Source organism: Bemisia tabaci, chromosome 4 (genome assembly GCF_918797505.1).
Source record: "Bemisia tabaci chromosome 4, PGI_BMITA_v3".
NCBI lineage: Eukaryota > Metazoa > Arthropoda > Insecta > Hemiptera > Aleyrodidae > Bemisia > Bemisia tabaci.
In genome coordinates, this window is record NC_092796.1 from 33,925,825 (window position 1) to 33,942,967 (window position 17,143).

At 39.4% G+C, this 17,143-nt stretch overlaps 1 protein-coding gene across 4 annotated transcripts in view; it reads left to right on the forward strand.

The window, feature by feature from the left end:
* LOC109036250 (UDP-glycosyltransferase UGT5) overlaps nucleotides 1-17,026 on the forward strand; it is a 62,187-nt gene extending 45,161 nt beyond the window's left edge. For all 4 annotated transcript variants that reach the window (XM_072299726.1, XM_019050304.2, XM_019050313.2 and 1 more), the window contains exon 8: nucleotides 16,386-17,026. In XM_072299726.1, the coding sequence (XP_072155827.1) occupies nucleotides 16,386-16,677 (292 nt within the window). In that variant the 3' untranslated portion in view covers nucleotides 16,678-17,026. The remainder of the gene's footprint in view (nucleotides 1-16,385) is intronic.
* Nucleotides 17,027-17,143: the final 117 nt, after the last annotated feature.

The window sequence follows — 17,143 nt, forward strand, 5'->3', positions numbered from 1 at the left end:
ATTCCTCTGAAAATGTTAAGGAGTTTGCTTCGTACTATGGAGAAAATTTACTGTAATTTCCATGAACACCTGCACAGCCGTTTTCATCTGAAAAATTAAATTGCCAAATACTGATGTGGCTTGGTTCCTCTCTGCTTAGTGCGGTCCACATGTGAATCATTTCTTTCCAAATTCTTTTGAGTTTTATTCACCCAAAATTATCTAAAAAAATTAAGGAATATTTTCATAACTTTCGTAAAAAATGAATCGTAAATCGAAATAGGTCTATTGCTCGCATGACAAATAGCCGCGTGATTAGAGTTTTTAGGAGTAAAATGCCACGAAAATCGGAAAGGTCACATTGAGAAAGTCTGATATCCACTCCTCAGTCCTCTGCGCGATTTGCGTAGCGTGAAAAACAATTTTCGAAATTTCCCACGTCTGGGGACAGTTTTCAAGTCACCGGACACAAGCAAACGGCAACTTGAGGTGGTTTCCGGTACTTGCCAACGTGTTTTCGTTGTTTATTTGTATCTATAAAAACGATACGTGATCTTTGACATGTATTCCTCGTCTTCAGTTATAGAGTGCGTTATATCGATCTTCGGGTTATGTGGATACATATTATGTTTGGAATCATCAGTTTTCGTCAACTGGAAGTTGCTGTGAGTTGCCGTTGTTTGTTTCTAGGCACGGTTTTTCTAGGCAAAACTGCCCCCCGAATGCGGGAGATTCGAAAAAGCGTGCTCCAAACTACGTAAATTGCGCCTTAAGAAGTATAAGATATCGTAATTTTCGTGTCATTCTACCCCAATATCTTACACTCCAGTGGCGAAGTCCGAATCGTCGACTATCGATATTTTTCGATTTTAAGCTATGGTAAAGAATCGATTATTAAGGTGTTCGTTTCGAACAACCTGTTTCTCGATCCTTTTCCATAGTTTTAAATGACTGATCAACCGATAAATCGCAAAACACGCCTCGCCGTTGGTTTATTCATACTGCTTATTTATAACTGGACGTATTTCCGCCAAACTAGAGTCCCTTTATACCCAGAGTTAAGACAACTCGATTATCAGCTGACTGGCAGCCGGCCTTGGCTGGCCATGGAGGCCGAAACGAGTGCACCCACGATATTGAGGGATAAGGATCGGGAATCCTGCGATGTCTGTCACACAAAAACAACAACATCAACAAATTGATCAATTAAAACGACAATTAAATTGGTTTGTGAATAATTTCTTAATCTATTTTCATTTTAGACCGATGGAAATAACAATTTACTCTTGATAAACCACAATTAGGTAATATTTTCATTCTTCTTGTTCACATTCGAGGTACCGCCATCTTGGTGCACTCGTTTCGGCCTCCATGAGCCAGAACCAATCAGAATTGGATTTTTTTTTAGGCCACTTTCAGCCCAACCAAAAGTGAGTTGTCTTAACTCTGGGTATAAAGGGACTCTACGCCAAACGGAACTATGCATTCAAACATGAGCCCTGAGACCCATAAGAATGGACCACTAGACAAGGTACGAACTTCAGCATTCTGATACATGTTTCTCAACCAAAATTTCACGTAGAACACGATACGCACAACGAAAATTACCAAAATCAACTCCTGACGAAGCTATTTAATGATTCTTGATGCGTGAATTCAAACCACCCGCTCATGAAAACTCAATGCTCTACGTGATTCACATCGCGCGCTAAATGTTTATCATGACAGTCTCTGCGATGTAAAAATTTTCAACTTCAATCTTGACACTTTGGCTCAGCTATAGCAGATTACCAATAGTTTGAACAACTTATGGTGGAAAATGAACATTGCTCGATTGAGAAGCTTGCTGAAACCGTTGTAGTGCGCGATTTGACTCACGTACAGCTTTGAGTTTCTTGTGAGCGGGCAGTTCAAATTCCTCGTACCCAATGTGAAATAAAAACGTTAATATCTTCGCTAGAAGTTGATTTCGGTAATTTTCGTAGTTTGAATCGTGTTCTACGTGAAATTCTGGTTAAGAAACATGTATCAGATTGCTTAAATTCGTACCTTGTCTAATGGTCCATTATGAATATCAGGGCTCACGTCATAATGTACTTAGGTCCGTTCGGTAGAAAAACGTCCAACTCTTGCGTACGCAACTGATTCATTGGAAGAAATTTGGCAGCGTGGCTCTGGCGCGGCGCTGGATTTCATAAAATATTTGAGTGCACCGGAAAAGCGAAAAAGAGACTTTTTTTCCAAAGCTTTTTTTTAAATTTAAAGATGTGTCTTCGAATAGTTGGACACAGTCAAAAGCATATACTAGAAATAACAAGAGAGAGAAATAATATCAGTAGCTTTAATTAATTTGATTTGTCTCTGTACAGATAGACACAGGAATAATAAAAGGAAGAATTGCAGCAGGACTCTGATGCTGAAGAACGCCGTATGAACATACGAGAGTTGTCAAATTTCCTGAGAGGAGAGTCATGAATATTTTCTCTTGAAAATGTCCGATAATTTAGATCTAATCGCGAATAAATTTTCTGAGAGTTCGAAGAAGAAAATTCACAGATATTATATCCCGTGAAATTAATATCATATCACAGGGAATTCGGCAACGTCTGAAGGCTCATACTGCGTTTTTCCTTTGCACCATGAATATTTTCTCTTGAAAATTTCCGATAATTTAGATCTAATCGTGAATACATTTCCTGAGAGTTCGAAGAAGAAAATTCACAGATATCATATCCCGTAAAATTAATATCATATCACAGGAAATTTGGCAACGCCTGAAGGCTCATACGGCGTTTTTCCTTTGCACGGTAGCATGTTTCTGAAGCGCAGATTTGCTGTGCGAGGAAAGGGGAAAAACCCTTTGCCACATTCTTTTCTGAGTTACCAATAAAATGGAATTCACTCGATTTCGCAAATTCGAATCGTAAAAAAAGGAGAAGAAAAAGGTGAGCAAAAAAATTGAGAAACATGTATAAGAGACGACGGAGAGTAATAAAAAGAAAAAGGTGAAGGGATAGAGATGGATAGTAAAGAAAGAGAAGAAAGAGAAAGAAACGATGAAACAAAAAGAATAGGAAAATGGAAGAAGAAGAGCTGTCATAAAAATGTGAAAGGCTAAAGGATAAGGAGAAAATGATGCGTAGAAATTGTTTGTACCCCATAATGACTTATTTCAACTTCGGTTTGTTTGACAAGTGACAAGCCTAAATTCTGGTCCTGAAAATGCCAATATCCCACTTAAAACGTTATTTCGGAAATTTTTAGCATATTTCGAGTGAAATTTGAATGGAGACTAAAATGTTAAATGTAAAGTTGAATTTCTAATCCTGCACAATGGTACATTACCTGTATAAGTTGGGTCTTGCCTGTATGAAAACATTTTTTGTAGTAAATTCTACTTCAGTATGGGAAATCATAATTTATGTCGTCTTAATTTTCGTCACAGTGATACGATTGGGTAAGCGTAACTAGATTATTGATCGCATTCATGAAATCGAGGGGCTTGGAGGACAAGTTAGATAAGTGCAGTTTTTTCTTTAAAAAGAAGCACGTGTTTAAAATTTCAAAATTTTATGGAGCCATGAGGTTTTTCTAACTCAATGTTTTATGCAAAAAATTGAATTTTAGTAGTAAATTTTTCATAAAAATATTTTAAGACCAGTTTTAGGTGAATTTCAATTTTTCAAAATCTGCATTTACTTCACTTGTCCCCAGATTATGGTAAATGCTGTTTTAGTACGATGAATTTTATCGTTGTGTCAAAACGACAATCTTTATCGGCGTGCAATGGCAGGTCAGCGTAACAAGCCCTTGGCTCTTCATCTATTCGCAGGGTGTCTACAAGTTCGGAATTGCCGAAAAGTCCGAAAATAATACTGATTTTTTAAGGGCGGTCCGGAAATACTGAAAAAGTGCGGAAATTCTGCATAAAGGTCCGGAATTTTTTGTCATTTTTGTCGCAATTTCAAATTTTTGAAATTTTTCTAATTTGTCAAATGGAGGTCCTGGAAAAGTACGGAATTTTTCTAAGTATTGGAGGAGGTACTGAATTTCTGGAGAACGTACTGAAAAAGTACCGTAAAAGTACTTATTTTTGACCAGCCTGTTTTAGTAGACGCCCTGATTTGTATATTTTCGTAAGCGTTAGCATTCGAAGAGACTCGTTAGATCCTCTTTAAAAGCTCCACAACCCCAGCAAATAGGTTTTGTGAGACTTGAGGCCTTGTCTACACGAGCGTAATTTAGACGAATTAGTTCCGCGAACTGGAGGTTTCAGAAACAAGTTATACGCGAGTTAAAACAAGTTCCTGGAACAAGTTCGCCGGAAGTTCCTCGAACCGCGCGCGTGTGGACAAGGCTCGAGGAAGAAAAGTGCAAGTGAAGAATGGAATAAGAAAAAAAAAGGAGAGAAATCCCTGGACACCTCATGGATTGTGAAGTTTCTAGCGCGTTTACGCCGCGAGGGGCAATTTTTAGGATGAACGGTCGTTGATCCTCTTTGACGAGCGAGCGTAAAATTTCGTATTGGAATAGCTCATGCCGAAAAGGTCAAAGGTCCGTTAAACGGACATGGACCAAAACACGTGTTAACGGCATATGCGGCCAGTGAAATGACAGTGCGATGTGAGACGTTTCCCCTGCTGAATATCTCCACCCACAGAAGGACAGCTCATTTTCATTATTCTTAAGAAGAAGATTAAGAATTTTAATTTAAAATTAAGAGAATAGCGTACGGATATATGGACCGCGAACAGGAAGGAACCAAGCCACATCAGCTATTGCCAAATTTAATTGGGCAATTTAATTTTTTTACATGAAAACGGTTGTGCGGATTTTCGTGCAAATTTCAGTGAAAAATCTCCATGGTACGAAGCAAATACCTTAAAATGTGCAAAGAAATCCGTACAAACGTTCTCTCGTAAAAACTTTAATTGCCCAGTTAAACTTGGCAATAGCTGATGTGGCTTGGTTCCTTTCTGTTAAACTCGGTCCATATTAGACTCTTCGAAACTAAGCAACAGTGAAAAGTTGCAAGTTTTAAATTAATTCATAGTACTAAAACTATGTGTGGTTTTGAAGATTGTTTTCTGAACTTTGAAATAATTGCATCAGTGGCGAGGCGTGAATGAGCAAATATCGATATATCCTCATTTCAAGCTGTGATAAAGAATCGATTATTAAGGAGCTCGTTGCTAATACCCTGTTTGTCGATCCTTTTCCATAGATTTAAATGGCAGATCAATCGATAAATCGCGAAGCACGCCACGTTACTGAATTGTACCCAGGCGTTAAGGGTTGCCGGCGGCCCGGAACTCAGGGAAAGTCGGGGAATCCAAAGGAAAAGTCAGGAAATTTACCGAGGTGGTTTCAGCGATACACAGGAAAATAATCTAAATGGAAGTTCTATTCAAAGCTTCGTTTCTCTGGCGTAAGGGCGTATCTAGATTTCGGGATTAGCCCTGGAAAGTATGGACTCGCACGTAAAACAGGGTTCACGTAGAAATTGAGATACGCCTTCACGAAATGTCAGGGAAAGTCAGGGAATTTGAGGATGATGAAATTATGGCAACCTTGTGAAAGGCAACTCGCCCTCAATTTTTTTAATATTCAGTTCACAAGTCCAACGAGTGCGGAAAGTCGCATCCAGGCGGAGTTGTCATGAAAGTCAGTGCGGCTTCAAAATTTGTCTGTAGGAGGCGTCTATGAAGTGCAAAAAGTTGCGTTCAGGAATAGTTATCGAGAGATTAGCATGTCTTCAATGTTTAGACTGTACAATTTAGACGACCAGCGGTTCGATTGTTGAATCGTTAACGAACGACCTTGATCGATAGATAACATTGCTAAGATAGGGAGTTATCGATCAAGGTCATTCGATACCGTTTCAATAATCGACCCGCAGTACGAATTAATGCATGACGGAAGTCTGTGCGTCTTCAAATGTTGGGCTATGCAACTGAGGCGTCCATCGAGTCCGAAAAGTTGCATCCATTGACACTATCAACGTGGTTTGCTCTCATCTATCAACTGGGGCTGCCGACATACAAACTTTTTTTTTTTTACTACTAGTGTTGTTATTAGGGAACCCGATTTTGAGACAAATCTATCTAACCGTTAAGTAAACTGAGCGTTTCAGTATGCGTACACCTTTGACAGACGCAAGGCGCAAGGTTTCGTGTCGGCATGAATGTAACGACTGCGGGAGATTATAACAGCGCCGAGCGTAATAAACCCGCAGATCCGAAAATAGGTTCCGCAGACAGTGCACAAGACGCAGGAATTATGTAATAACCCCCCTCCTCCTCCTTCGCACTCCCCTTTGTACTCCCATTAACATTGAGTTTTTCTCCATCCACCGATCGAGTCGCTACCGGCAAGCACACACTTGTACTTATATGCTGCCACTGGTCCTCGCCTCGGCTGGAACTGTGAAAAAAAACGCATTCAGGACTCAACCGAAATTATCGAAGTAATCGACGTGGCTCGAGTAAGCTCTTATTTTTTTGTGAAAAAGGAGTGTGAATTAACGAAGCAGGGTGTCTCCAGTACGGAAAAATTACGGATACACTGAAAAAGCACAGTTTTCGGAAGGTATAGGTCAGGGTGTCTACAAGTCCGGAATTTCCGGAAAGTCCAGAAATAGTACTGATTTTTTGAGGGCGGTCCGGAAGTACCGAGAAAGTGCGGAAACTCTGCAAAAAGGTCCGGCATTTTTTAAATTTTTTTGTCATTTTTGTCGCACGGAGGAAAAAACTTCGTGCGTGGGGCCCCAAGTTGAGGTCATATGGATCTCTGAAGTTTTCGGATCACGTACCTGAAGACTTGAGGTCCAACTGCGGAAGTTCGGGTCAGACATCGAGGCACTTCGATATGTATCGGAACTTTTCAGACGTGTGACCCGAACCTTGTACTTGTAGTTTCACTTGAAAAATTAATTTTTTACTGGCAAAAAATATGTGCTGCTGCTTTTCTTTATAGAGTTGCTAACTTTTTGTCTCGTCAAATCGTTATCGTCAAGTTTTTGTGATTTTGTTTCGTATTAGATTCAATAATTTCGCCATCGATACTAACTTTTAAAAAACACCGGCAATTTTTCACTGAACACGCTCGATCATCATCGATTGACATCGCCTTTTATATGCGGTGTTGCAACCTTCCCAATATATGCGCCGGACGCATTTCGGAATGGCCAGGGATGCAATTCGGATACAGCCCATTCGATCGCAAAAATTGGCCTCTGCAATAAACCCGATCATGAACGAAAATTGGCTTCTCGAGTGTCGCAGCTCGCGTGTGCCCAGCGCTACTTGTTGAGTCGCTCATTATCAAGGCTTAATTAATTCCCTCCGATTAGTGAGCAAACGAGAAGCAGTACAATCGCAGCCGCCGCGCGCCGCACAATAGAACGAGCCAATGAAAGAGGCCGGACATGAAATGTTTGACTAAAACTGCAAATTTTGATGTTTATTTCGTCACATTTCAAATTTTAAGGGGTGCTTCTAGAAGAAAATTACACGAGGAAACCAATGAAACCGCTTTCAGAACTTCAAACTTTTGTATAAACGGAGTTATAAGCGTTTAAAGTTTCCAAATTCTGTCCGACCTCTTCAATTGACTCGATCCACTGCGCGCCGCCTAGAGGAGCCATCGCAACGCGGCCAGGAGCCGTACTGTTCTGCCGTACCCAGGAAAAACGCCGTAAGGACCTTTAGACGTTGCCGAATTCCCCTCCATAAAATACGAGTTTATTGGAAAAGTTGTTATTATTATTCTTCCAATTTTCAGACTATTTGTTCCGCAGATAACTGCAATATCTGAAAATTTTAAAGGGACATAATCACAACTTTCCTGAACAACATTAGAGAACTTTGATCCCTCATCAGGGAGTACTAATAAATTCTAGACACCATGACCATGAATGCGTAATTTGTTTACTTTTACAAAACCACCGTCATTTCCACGATATTAAAGGGGGAAAAGGCGTAATTTTTTTTGTCTTTACATACCCGCTGAAAAAGTCGCGTATTTAAAGCGAAATGGAGATGAAAAGCGTGTAATTTTTCGTTTATTCACAAAACCATAAGCAACATATTGGTTTTTTTTATGTTCACGGAAAGCATACACATGTTCTACGAATCAGCTATGGTCAAAGCGTACACCAAGCGTGCGGTTATGTGGTATCGCTCTGAAATGAAGGAAAATTTTAGTTTTTGGCCCGTTTCAATTACCGAAGTTTATGAAAGTAGGTGCTATGCTCGCATCCTTACATTTGGAAAGCTAGCGCGCGAACTCCGTAGTAGGTATGTGGTATCACGCAAAATTGAAGGCAAATCGTAGCTTTTCGTCCGTCTCAAATTACTGACGCTCATACTTAAATCCGGCAATCAAACTTGCAACTATTTGAACTCTGAGGTAGGTATGTGGTATCATGCGGAAAAACTGAAGGAAAATTCTGGCTTTTCGCTTGTCTCTAATTACTGACGTACTTATGAATGCCGCGATATTGATGTGAAAAACCCATGGTGTCTATACCGGGAAATCACCACCCAAATCATTATTTATCCATTCCACTAAAAAATTTTGCAACACCAGGAAAAAAGACACATTGGATCTAGAGTCCAGACTCTTGAAAACATTGACAAAAAAAATACTCTTAATTCAATCGGATTTTGCGTGAATCAAAACGAAATCCACTTAAATTATGAGGCTTGGTTCTTAATTTAAGCTAGATTCTGATTGAATCAATAGTACTTTTTCTTGTCGATGTTTTTAAGAGTCTGGACTTGAGATCCAATGTGTTTTTTTTTCCAGTGAAGACACACAACAGTCAACAGTGCAGCTTGTTTTTCAATTAACCGATTATCAGCAATATTTTTAAGAACCTTTATCCATTTCTTACAAGAAAGTGTAGGCTTTATTATGAAGCAAAATACTGTCAAATTTTTATAAAGAATAGGATCGGTATTACTAGGAACGCCTTTTATTTTTCAAAGAGCACTCAGTATCTGGCTTTTAATTTGATCTCCATTTGCGTCACTCGGTGCTTTGTAAACCTCGTTCGAAAGGGAAACATAGCCTAGTTTTTCCCCTCATTCCTTATTCACGCGTTTATTTGATCATGGGAATACGAATATGGATACAGGAGGACAAGAAACTGGTGGAGGACGAGAGATAGACCTTGACCGCCTGTTGAATTCCGAGCGTTTAATCCCCCAAGGACCAAATAAGGCGATTTGTCTCGTGCTCCTGATCACGCTGCCGTGGTAAGGAAAAGCGCCGTATCCGACTTCCGACGTTGTCATAATCTAATCCCTTCAATAAAAAGAGAATTTACCGAGAAAATTGTTCGTATTTTCCTTCAAATTTTGCAGACGATTTTGTTCGCAGTATAATCTAGAATACCTGAGATTTTCAAGGACAAATCTGCCGTACTAAGGAAGAAACCCGTATGAACATTCGAGAGTTGCCAAATTTCCTTCTATAAAATGTTCATTTTTGAAGAAAGATATGAATATTTTTTCTCGAAATTTTCAGAAATTTTAGGTGATATTGCGAACAAAATTATCTGAAAAATTGGAGGGAAAATATTTTAAAAAAATTCAGCAAATTTGTGATTTACCAAAAGAAAGTTGGCAACGCCTGAAGGTTTATACGGCGTTCTTCCTAAGCACGGTAGAAATATGCATATGTTTCCTTTAAAACAGATGTTTTATTCAGGGAAATTTGGAAAACTTCGAATGTTCATACGGCGTTCTTCCTTAGCACGGGGGAATAGCAGCCTGAGTTCCTCGACTTTCTCACTGTTTCTCCAGGCAAAAATATTAATCACCATTCACCACTCACCGCTCCCGAATGTAATGTTGAAAGCGAAAACATTCCGGTTCCCGGGAAAATATGACTTGGCGTTGAAATGCTATGATGACTCTTGGAAGGGAGAATTTCTCTTAAAAAAATTCGATACGCTTTTGCTGCTTAAGCGTTCGATGCCGAAAGTGCGAACCACGTATCTTAATGCAATGATTCTAAATTTCCGCTCCTTTTTTTATATGTATTTTTGAAGAGAAACAAACCTACTTTGCAGCTTGAAAATACAGAATACCTATTCTGCTGACAGAAAAAAAAAAATCATGGAGGTTTTCTTGAGATTACGTTAACAGGTTTTCCAAAAAGAAATGAAGTATGATAGGAGCCATCGCGTTGTATTGCCATAGTGTGTTTTTTCTTAGCATTTTTCATGTATAAGCAAATGAAAATTATTCATGTATTTTCTTTTTTTGTCTGTTTCAGGTAACCGAAATCTCTTTTTGGCCACATCTACTTTCTTGAACACTTTTAATCGCACCTCATAGTACGTACTCACTCCAGCATGTTTTAAGTTAATCTCCATTAACTTTGAGATATTAATAGCGTATAAGTCGTCCTACACTGACTTTTTGATTGAGAGACGTGAGCAAAGGTTTCAAAAGTCAATTCTTTGGGTCAAAATGATATTTGCTTGATTACCCCTGTGCTCTTGGCTGCTACGCGGCTGAGCCCTCGGTGGGAACTCAGTGTCCTTAAAGGCAGTGCTTCATGCAAAAAGAGAACAAGTAAACTCCCAGACTGAACATTAAAACTCCCACACTTTGTCATCTCTTGATTTTTCCCATCTCAACGGTCTTCCTTACGCAAGTGTCTTGGTTCAAAACTGTCCTGAAATTAAGGAAAGTTGAGAGGAAGTTTGCCCTATTGTCGAGGATAGTCATGTCGTTTTGATAGAAAGAGGTCGTCCCTCTGAGTTAAGAAAAAGTGTCATATTTCGCCTTCAATTTTGGTGATACTTCAAGCACATCCATTAAGCACGAATAGTGGTATCTGAGATTCGTGTGAGTTCGATGTTCTGTTGTCATCTCTTGATTTTTCACATCTCACAGTCAGCGGTATTTTTGACGCATAGTGTTTACGCGTAGTTTTTTTTATAGTGTCGTGAAATTGAGGAAAATTAAGATAAAATTCGCCCCGATGTCAAGGATATTTATTTCGTTTTGATAGGGAGAGGTCTGTATGCACAGCACAAAGTCTGTCAAGATCAAGTATCTCATTTCGCCTTCAATATTGATGATACTTCAAGCACACCCAGAAAGCACGAATAGTGGTATCAAAGTGCTGTGTGAGTTCGAGAGCCTTGTTCTGTTGTCAGTGTTGTCAGCTCTTGATTTTCCACATGTCAACTATATTTTTTACTAAAGTGTCTCAGTTCGATAGCGACGTGAAATTGAGAAATTCCTGAGTTGGAACTTCCGAAAGGCAATGAAAATAATTTGTTTTACTAACTTTGTGGCTGCTTTTTACTAGATCTAATTTCTTGAAAATCTGTGGCCAATGGTACTTAAAAAGTGCTTTATAAATGAGGATAACTCGAGAGAGAAAATTCTAAGGCTCAAAAAGTTAACTTTTTTGTAGCATGACGCTTTTTTCTCCGAAACCAAATCTTCGGACTCGAGCCGTAAGTGCTTAATAATTTGTTTTACTAACTTTGTGGCTGCTTTTTACTAGATCTAATTTCTTGAAAATCTGTGGCCAAGGTTACTTAAAAAGTGCTTTATCTTTTTTTTCTGTGAAAAAAGGAGACCTCATGTCGTGAGAAGTTTTGTGGAAACCTAAAATAAACCTCCAAATATTGATTCTTATTAATTTTAATCTCTAAATGATGCCACAGTGTTAAAAAAGTGAAAGCAAAAGAAATATGAAGATTCATAATATTTTGAAGGCTCGAGTCCGAAGATTCGGTTTCGGAGAAAAAAGCGTCATGCTACATAAAAGTTAACTTATTGAGCCTTAGACTTTTCTCTCTCGAGTTATCCTCACTTTTTTCTCAATTAACACGCGTTATTTCCCTTGCAACATATTACTAATGTGCGACAACATTGGTGCAGAACACCTTGGTTATGCGACGAACAATATTCCCTGGGACTCCCGGTAGCGATTCCAGGGAATTTCCGCTCATGTTCCTGTCCTCGCGGCCTTGGAATTTCCTGGGAAACTTCGACCCCTACGCCTTGCCATGCTACCCAAAAGTGCTCCCTCCCTCCACTCGCTCGAATTAACTGATCCAGAATTCCAGAAAAGGCTGCACGCGTATCTTGACCTTTACTCTGCCGTGCTAAGGAAAGGAAGAACGCCGCGCCGTATGAACATTCAAAAGTTGCCAAATTTCCTTCGATAAAATGATTATTTTTGAGGAAAGTTATGAATATTTGTCTTTGAAATCTTCAGGAACTGTAGGTGAAATTGCGAACAACATTATCTGAAAAATTGGAAGAAAAATATACAAAAATTTACCAGGAAGTTCACGTTTTATCAGAGGAAATTTGGCAACGCCTGAAGGTTCATACGGCGTTCTTCCCCGTGCCGAAGCACCGTTTGAACATTCGAATGTTACCAAATTTAAGTGGCGATTTTTCAAGTTGGTAATGCTGGTTTTCCTATTTGAAATCCACAGAAATCGCGATATCCGGTAAGGCAAGCTGCCTCAACAAGAATCGATTTTTTGCACACATTTAAATGTAGGAAAAACAGTGGTGCCAACTTTGTGGCTTGCTACCGTCAAATTTTTGCCCTGCCAATCAATGTATTATGGAAGAAAGTCATGTGTGTGTTACTTTTGAATTTTTCCGATACTTCATATTAAATTGCCAATAAAAGCACGTAACTAAAAAATTGGAATGAAAATACTTACAATTTCCGAATAAATTATCTTTTATTAACGGAAATATGGTAACGTCTCTAATGTCAGTGAAAATCGTTAAATCACCTTTATTTACCTTCTCGAGTGGGCTTGACTATTTGAATTACAAATTTTTATCCGCAAAATATTTCTAACCGCGTGTTTTTAACAATCAGGCATTTGTTCAGTTGTCAGGAAAATCAGGGGGATATTAGGGAATTTAATTTTCTAAATTCTGTGGCAACCCTGACAAACCTCGCTCCTCGCGTCGATTCTAGAGGGAGCCCTAAACGTTAACCATAATTTACCCTCTCTGACTGATTCAAAAGTCTGACTTAAATTTTTTTACCGAACTTTGCCCTCTCTGCACGTCTAAAAGTAACTATCTAGAAGAAATATTAGCTGAAAGAATGCGCAAACTGATTTTAGTAATAGACCGTGGGCCAGCAGGGGTTAACCCTCCCCCCCCCCCCCCCCCGTGGGAATTTTGAAGATGGTGATTTTCTTGAAGCTCTCAACTAGTAGAATAAGATTTTCCTTGTTTACGCGAATTTTATCGTGGTGGGGGGGAGTAGGCCCCCCCTAAACCCCCCAAAATTGCTCAGAATTCCGACTTTTCCGCGAATTTTCCCACTTTTACCCGAAAAGGCTTGATTTTAGGGCAAAACTCCACATAACCATTCTGAAAGCTCGTGAAATTCTGGTCTAGAAAAGTCTTAAGTGACTTTGACCAGGACCCGCGGTCCCCCAAAATGGGGGGGGGGGGCTTAAAATGTCAAAATATCTCAATTTTCCGCGAAAATGACCGTTTCGCCGCGATTTCTCGCCAATAACGCGAAGAAGGTTGGTATTATCGTAAAATCGTTTACCCCTATAATAACAGAGCATTAATTTTTCATTCTAAGGGCGGCCTAACCCCTCGTGGGGGGGAGGGGGGCCCCCCAGCACTACCCACCCTATAAAAACCGTCAAGATTGGCCGCTTCCTTGAAGTAGCGTTATGCGCAAAAATGGGCGGCAAAATGAAAACAAGTAGCGTTTGTTCTGAGAGAACATCAATGTGGATTCTTGTGGGGGGTGACAGGGGGGAGGGAGGTACATCCTCCTCCCTCCCCCTCCCCCTCCCCCCAAAAAATAATCACGAAAAACGTTAATTAAACGCGAAAATTCCACTTTATAAGACGACTTCAGGGCTTGTCATTGACACGCTTACACTAACATAATTTAACGAGGGGGGGGAGGGGAGAGGGGGCCCTTCCCCCTCCTCTCCCACCCCCTCCCCCTCCCCCAAATAAATAATCACGAAAAAATTTAATTAAACGCGAAAATTCCATACTCTAAAAGGCGACTTTCAGGGCGTGTCATTGTCACGCTCACACTAATATAATTTAAAGAAGGGAGGGGGGGTGTTAGACATCTTAGCCTCCCCAGCCAACATTAAAAAAGGGTGGGGGAGGGGTAATTTACAAACGTTACTTACTTAATAATAGGAGGGACGGGGAAACTTAGCTGCAGTAGGAGAATTTTAAGATTTGAAGGGATACGGAATTAAATCAGGGAACGTAGAGATACTATTTTATTTTTTGGAAATGACTGAAACTGAGGGGAGTTTATTCATAATTGACGGAAATGTACATACTTAAGCTTATGTCAACATTTTTGAAACGTTTGGAGAATAGGCTTAAAGTGTATTGGATCGTTTGCCAAAGTATTCAATCATTCATTTGGTCACAGACAGATACTGCAGTGATAAATTCATCAAAAACATTAAGCGATTATGGGGGGGGATTAAGGGATACTTTTTTTACGAATGGACCCCCAACCAAAATACCCCGTAGTTTGAAAAGTAATTTAGGAAAGTGTAAAAACAAGAGCCAGCTTATCGATCTATTCTTAACTGAATGGAACCGAAAGAAATACACCCAATATACTCACTGGGAAAAGTATATTTAAGGCATGGAGATGGGTCTAGCCAGTTTACCTCCGCTGACGGTGTGAAAGTTGACTTCATCTTGCAAACTCAATGAAAATCAAACCAATAAGAAGCAAACATTCAAATAATTTTGCTTTTTTCCGAGTCGAACTATCTTGATAACTATTCGTCAATCAGAGTTCACTGCAGTATCTGTCTGTGACCAAATGAATGATTGAATACTTTGGCAAACGATCCAATACACTTTAAGCCTATTCTCCAAACGTTTCAAAAATGTTGACATAAGCTTAAGTATGTACATTTCCGTCAATTATGAATAAACTCCCCTCAGTTTCAGTCATTTCCAAAAAATAAAATAGTATCTCTACGTTCCCTGATTTAATTCCGTATCCCTTCAAATCTTAAAATTCTCCTACTGCAGCTAAGTTTCCCCGTCCCTCCTATTATTAAGTAAGTAACGTTTGTAAATTACCCCTCCCCCACCCTTTTTTAATGTTGGCTGGGGAGGCTAAGATGTCTAACACCCCCCCTCCCTTCTTTAAATTATATTAGTGTGAGCGTGACAATGACACGCCCTGAAAGTCGCCTTTTAGAGTATGGAATTTTCGCGTTTAATTAAATTTTTTCGTGATTATTTATTTGGGGGAGGGGAGGGGTGGGAGAGGAGGGGGAGGGCCCCCTCTCCCCTCCCCCCCCCTCGTTAAATTATGTTAGTGTAAGCGTGTCAATGACAAGCCCTGAAGTCGTCTTATAAAGTGGAATTTTCGCGTTTAATTAACGTTTTTCGTGATTATTTTTTGGGGGAGGGGAGGGGGAGGGAGGAGGATGTACCTCCCTCCCCCCTGTCACCCCCCACAAGAATCCACATTGATGTTCTCTCAGAACAAACGCTACTTGTTTTCATTTTGCCGCCCATTTTTGCGCATAACGCTACTTCAAGGAAGCGGCCAATCTCGACGGTTTTTATAGGTGGGTTTGTTAGGATCCGTCATTTGACTTAAACCCCATTATAGCGGCCGCGGTCACATTAAGGCTTAGCGGTCGGTGTAGAACGCATATCAGCGCCTGCAAGACTATGTAAATACTTCACGCATTGCGCAAAAAACAGTGGTCGACGGGCAAGGCACATTAGCGCCTACAAGACTGTGGAAAAACTTCACGCATTGCGCGTACACCATAATGCGCGCTTGAATAGTTGAATATTCGTAATTTCTCATTTTTGAAGTAATTGGTAGCACTTGGGTGTTAGAAGCAACTTGTTTAAAATTACAAAACAGAAAAAAGTGATGGTACTCATTTTTGGAAGTAAAATTTTAAAAGCTATTCACGTTAAAATTGAGAGACTGTCACTCGATTAAGTATTGCCCTCCCGTTGCGCATGCGCATAGACGAGGATTCTAAAAATGTTTCATGATTACAGTGTATAACTGAACCGAAGTCACAATTCTTTAAGTTTCAATTGAAGGAATGAAAACAGAGAAAGCTTTTGAAAAAATGTTCGCAAGATTTTAACGTATTTGATCGGCAAAAATGCAGTCGTCACAACATGGCTGCAAAGTCAAGGATACCATCCAACTTGCGAGATGATCAGATGAGGAGACATTACTATAACACTAATCCATCGATTGTTTATTCAAACTTTTGTATCTTTCATTTCGATTTCGTTGTTGCCAGATAGTGCTTACAGATGAGCTCTTTTCTATCCTAATTGAAATTCATGTAAAATATCCACATTTTATCGCTTAACCTGGCAATTCTGTTTCAATTTCAGCTTCAAGGAGAGAATGGACATTACCTCGGAGAATTTCCGAGATCAACCGATCAAGCCTCTGGATAGAGCTGTCTATTGGGTAGAATATGTTTTACGGCACAAATCACTTGATTATTTGCATCCCGGCAGCTTACAGCTGAGTTGGTACCAGCTGAATTTAATCGATGTCATGGTTTTTCTAGTAATCTCTGCCATAATTACACTTACATTGATATATCAACTCGTAAAAAGGCTAGTGAAATTCACAGGGAAACGAAAATTACGAGCTCCAATCAAACGTCGTTTATCTTGAGAATCCGTCAAAATTATCCAACGAGATTACCTTGATGACTGCAAAATCCAGGAGCAGCAATGGATGAGACAAAATGTGACTGACTGACGTTGAAAATTTTGTACCGACAGAAAGTTTCAAGAAGTTGTTAACACCAAAAAAACCCTGTGTGAAATCTATAATTAAGCTTTTACACCATTACTAAAGTGGTAAAATGTACAATTTAAAGATTTATACTTTCACTCAATACTATTGAGCAATAGTTTCATACCACACGTCCTAACGCCTCTATCAGTTTTGTGATCTTGCCAATTTGTAAAGACTGTAGAAATATTGTTAAGTTTGAAAATAAAGTTGTTTGAAAATAATACCTAATCATTTATGTATTTATGATTTTGTTGGTTCAAGTTTAATGACTTCATTCATCATTTGTGGCTTAAATTACGGAGAAAAAAAAAGAAAAAATGAAAGTACCTATTCAAACATT